The 3,530-nt window shown below is 47.0% G+C and overlaps 1 protein-coding gene across 1 annotated transcript; it reads left to right on the forward strand.

The window, feature by feature from the left end:
- Positions 1-295: 295 nt before the first annotated feature.
- Positions 296-2,815, forward strand: K441DRAFT_531540 (uncharacterized protein; the record flags this gene model as incomplete). Its single annotated transcript, XM_067642208.1, has 5 exons — positions 296-1,008; positions 1,057-1,249; positions 1,306-1,763; positions 1,820-2,468; positions 2,525-2,815. Coding segments are annotated over 5 exons (2,304 nt in total), but the record flags the coding sequence as incomplete, so codon positions are not given.
- Positions 2,816-3,530: the final 715 nt, after the last annotated feature.

Consider the following 3,530-nt stretch of genomic DNA (forward strand, 5'->3'; position numbering starts at 1 on the left):
ACTCGGCTGCTTTCGCTAATCGACGGTGACCGAGCTGAAGATGGCACATTCTAGCCCCTCATATTACCATGCCCAGTTTCCAATCACCGCTCCATCCACCGCTCCAAGCACCGCTCCAAGCACCGCTCCAAGCACCGCTCCAAGCACTTCAGCCATGATTCAGCACCATTGGGATCGTGCAATTCACAATGATCCCGAATCTGAACGACAATATGTTAATATTGCGGTATGTTACCATTCCCGGGGGAGATCTAGACATTCAATAGTTACTCACTACACCACATAGCGCAAAGGGCCAGTTAGCCTCAAAGGTTACTTTCATATTTTCGACCCCTACACAATTTTTAAATGGGGTCATCCAAGGTTTTATAGGAAGCCTGGCCTTGCATACGAGAAGCTTGGAAAGTACCGTCACGTCGATTTCCTAGACCGTGAGTTCGTCGGTGAATACGATGACCGATATATCAGTAGCTGGGATGGCAAGGTGAGCAAGCTTGTGGTGCAGGCCGTAGACGACATCTACGATAACAGCACGAACTCGACTTGGAGACGGACATTTATTCGAAACATCAGCCCTTTATACCTGAGACTGGCTAATTGGCCATTCAACCATATTGACTACGCTAGATATGGTGGACCAAGTTCGGATGATTGGCCACTTTTGATTGGGAAGTGGTTCATAACGTCTATCGCCATTTCATTTGTTGTACGTTCATCCCTAACATTGGATTCAGTGTCCATTTCCCTTCCATATGACGTGACTGACACTTTTCAGGTCGGGACACCGTTCGGTGCTCGGACTTATCGCAGGGACAGCGGCAGTTACGACCCAATTCCATACATATCCGTCGGATACCCCAAAGTGTGTCGGAACCTGCCGGAGAATGAAGCGTCACGAAATCAAATGCTCAACGGCACAAACCCAATCTCGGAACGAATATTGAGACCAAGATATCTATGCTTCCTCAGCAACCCTGGGGAGCCAGCCATCATAATGAACGTTGAAGAGTACGTATGTCTGCACAGCAAATTGAATCCAATGCTAAGCACATATAGATGGAGTGCACAGCATGAGTCGGAGAGTAATTTGTCATATATCATGGTGGCATACACGGCGGAGCAGTTTACTACCAACGACGACCTCTATGCCTTGCACAAAATTGCTGATACCGCCGCCCGCAATGCTGGAGTGCACGCTTACTGGATTGGATGTTCCTGTATGCCTGAGAAACAAAGCCTTGAAGATGATGTATGCCCTTCATTCCACCGAGACATTCGTCCTCATGATGTACTCACCCGAACTAGGTATATCGTATATGTGACGTTATTCGCGGCGCACATTCCCTTGCAATTGCGGTCTCACGTCCCAACGATACGCATGCCATCTGCACGACCGATCTCATGTTGCAGCAATTCGGACGACGCGTTTGGACGTTTCCAGAGGTTTTGCTGAGCCCTGCTGGGAAAGATATCAAAGTATACGCACGTGGCTCCGACTTACTACGCCCGGAAAGCATCCCAAAGAATCAATTTGCCGCTAGAGTCTGGAAGTGGGACTCTTTGATCGCTCGTCAGCTTATCGACCATTATGAGGGAAACCTCATATTAAACCAGCTCGAGCTCGTCACCGTTGCCTTGGAATGCCTTCGCAATCGACAGACGACCGAATATCTTCCTGGTGATCACAGTTACGCCTTGATGGGTTTGTTGCGCATCCGTCCGAAGATCGATCCTACGGATTCGGATTTCCAGGCCTTCGCCCGGTAAGCCACTGCTCTTGTCGATCACTTGGGCGAAAGTCCACATTAACAGTCATCAGACTTTCTCTTGCAAATAACAGCGATCAACTACTAGAACGAGTCATCTGCGTCCTTCCCAAGGATCCAAATCAGCCCTGGTACAACATGGACGACGCCTATCATGCTAAGCTTTGGGACATATTACCCGAAATGATTAGTATATCTGGCATTGGCCACGACGACACGATCATCCTTGATGGATGCCGTGCTGCAAATGTCCGCTGGAAGAGCTTCAGTCCCGTTCTTGTGATAAACATCTTCAGTTGGAAGCGATGGGTCTCTACAAAGCTGATTCATACAGGTGGCTATGTCTTTTGGATAGCTGTCATATTGTGTGCTATCTATCCCATGTTCGGCATCCCGATGATTATCTACTCGCTCATTCTTTTAGCATTGAACCCATACTTGCTTCGTCTGCTGTACCTTGGCAAGTTCTGGCAAACGCAGCCTTGGTTGTTCGGCTTCGAGGGATATATGGATATCGATACCATAGAGAGACAGATCTTTGGTGCTAGGCTAGGGAGACTGAAGTGGTCCATTAATGCTAGTCCACTGTCACAACATCGGCGAAATGAGCACGGAGACTGCATTGCCGTTGACCCGTGCACTGACCCGGCAACGAAAGCTTTGGTCGAGAATGCGAAATATGCTATGCCGGGAGAGCAGAGGGTATCTCCACTCAAATTTTTTCTCCTCTATCACAATATGACACTAAAACGTCCCAGATTTTCACCCTTGTCGACTCAGGCAATATGACAGTCACCCTCTTCCAAGCTGCCCGCCCGCCGGTCGCTTTCATCATCGCCGGCGCCGAGGGAGGCATGCAGCGCGCTATTGGATGCAGTTATGACTGGACGACAGAGACAATGTACAGAGAGACGGTTTTGAGATTCCCGACTACGGCGCTGGATTCAATGAAAAGGGTTAGTAAGGTGAAAATGGGGTTTAAGAGAAGGTTGCATCCGTATAGGGGTTTTGAGGAGGTAGGGGAGGCGAAGGGGAATATAGTTCGATAGATAGGTATAGGTATGTGTAGATAAAGGACAGTAATTATAGACATTGGCTGGACTAGACCAAATGGCGGTTACGATAGAAAGACTATTAGTTTTAATTTCTGGTGTTTGGGGTGCTGGGTTGGCGGTGTCGGCACGCTAACTTTAATGGTAATATGTGGGCTAAACGGGGTTGTTGGTTTTATAAGTCTCCCTTGTATTCTCTAAACCTGTATTATCGAATGAAGCGTTTATTTATGGTGAAAAATAGTTGGGCGACTTTCTCGCTTTCGGATGGTTGGCGGAATGTCACTAACTCGTATGAAGGGCCTGTATCTAAGCAGGATATCGCGAGACTGGCCGTATTGGAGGTTATCAAGAGGTGTATAATTAGATTTTTCTTAAGTTAACAATATTGATCTAGCTTTCTTGTATCGTCTCTCTTAACCCACTATAAGACGTGCAAAGAGATATATAAGAAGATGCAAAGAGATACCGGCAGAGATATAAATAAGTAGACGCATAAGCAGAGCCACAAGAAAAGACGTAAAAAAGTATAGAGGTATAGAGGTACGAGGCGTGGAGGTAAAAAGGGGTGTCTAAAAAGGGAATATTAAAGCTTAACCTTAATTTACCCCTGGAGATTAACTAAGCATTGTTTATCTAGACCTACCTCTACTAACCCACCTTCCTATCTAGGCTGCCCCCTTTACTTCTCCCTTTACTTATCTGCTTATAG

This window comes from Cenococcum geophilum, assembly GCF_001692895.1.
Source record: "Cenococcum geophilum 1.58 unplaced genomic scaffold K441scaffold_1, whole genome shotgun sequence".
In the NCBI taxonomy this organism is placed as follows: Eukaryota; Fungi; Ascomycota; class Dothideomycetes; order Gloniales; family Gloniaceae; genus Cenococcum; species Cenococcum geophilum.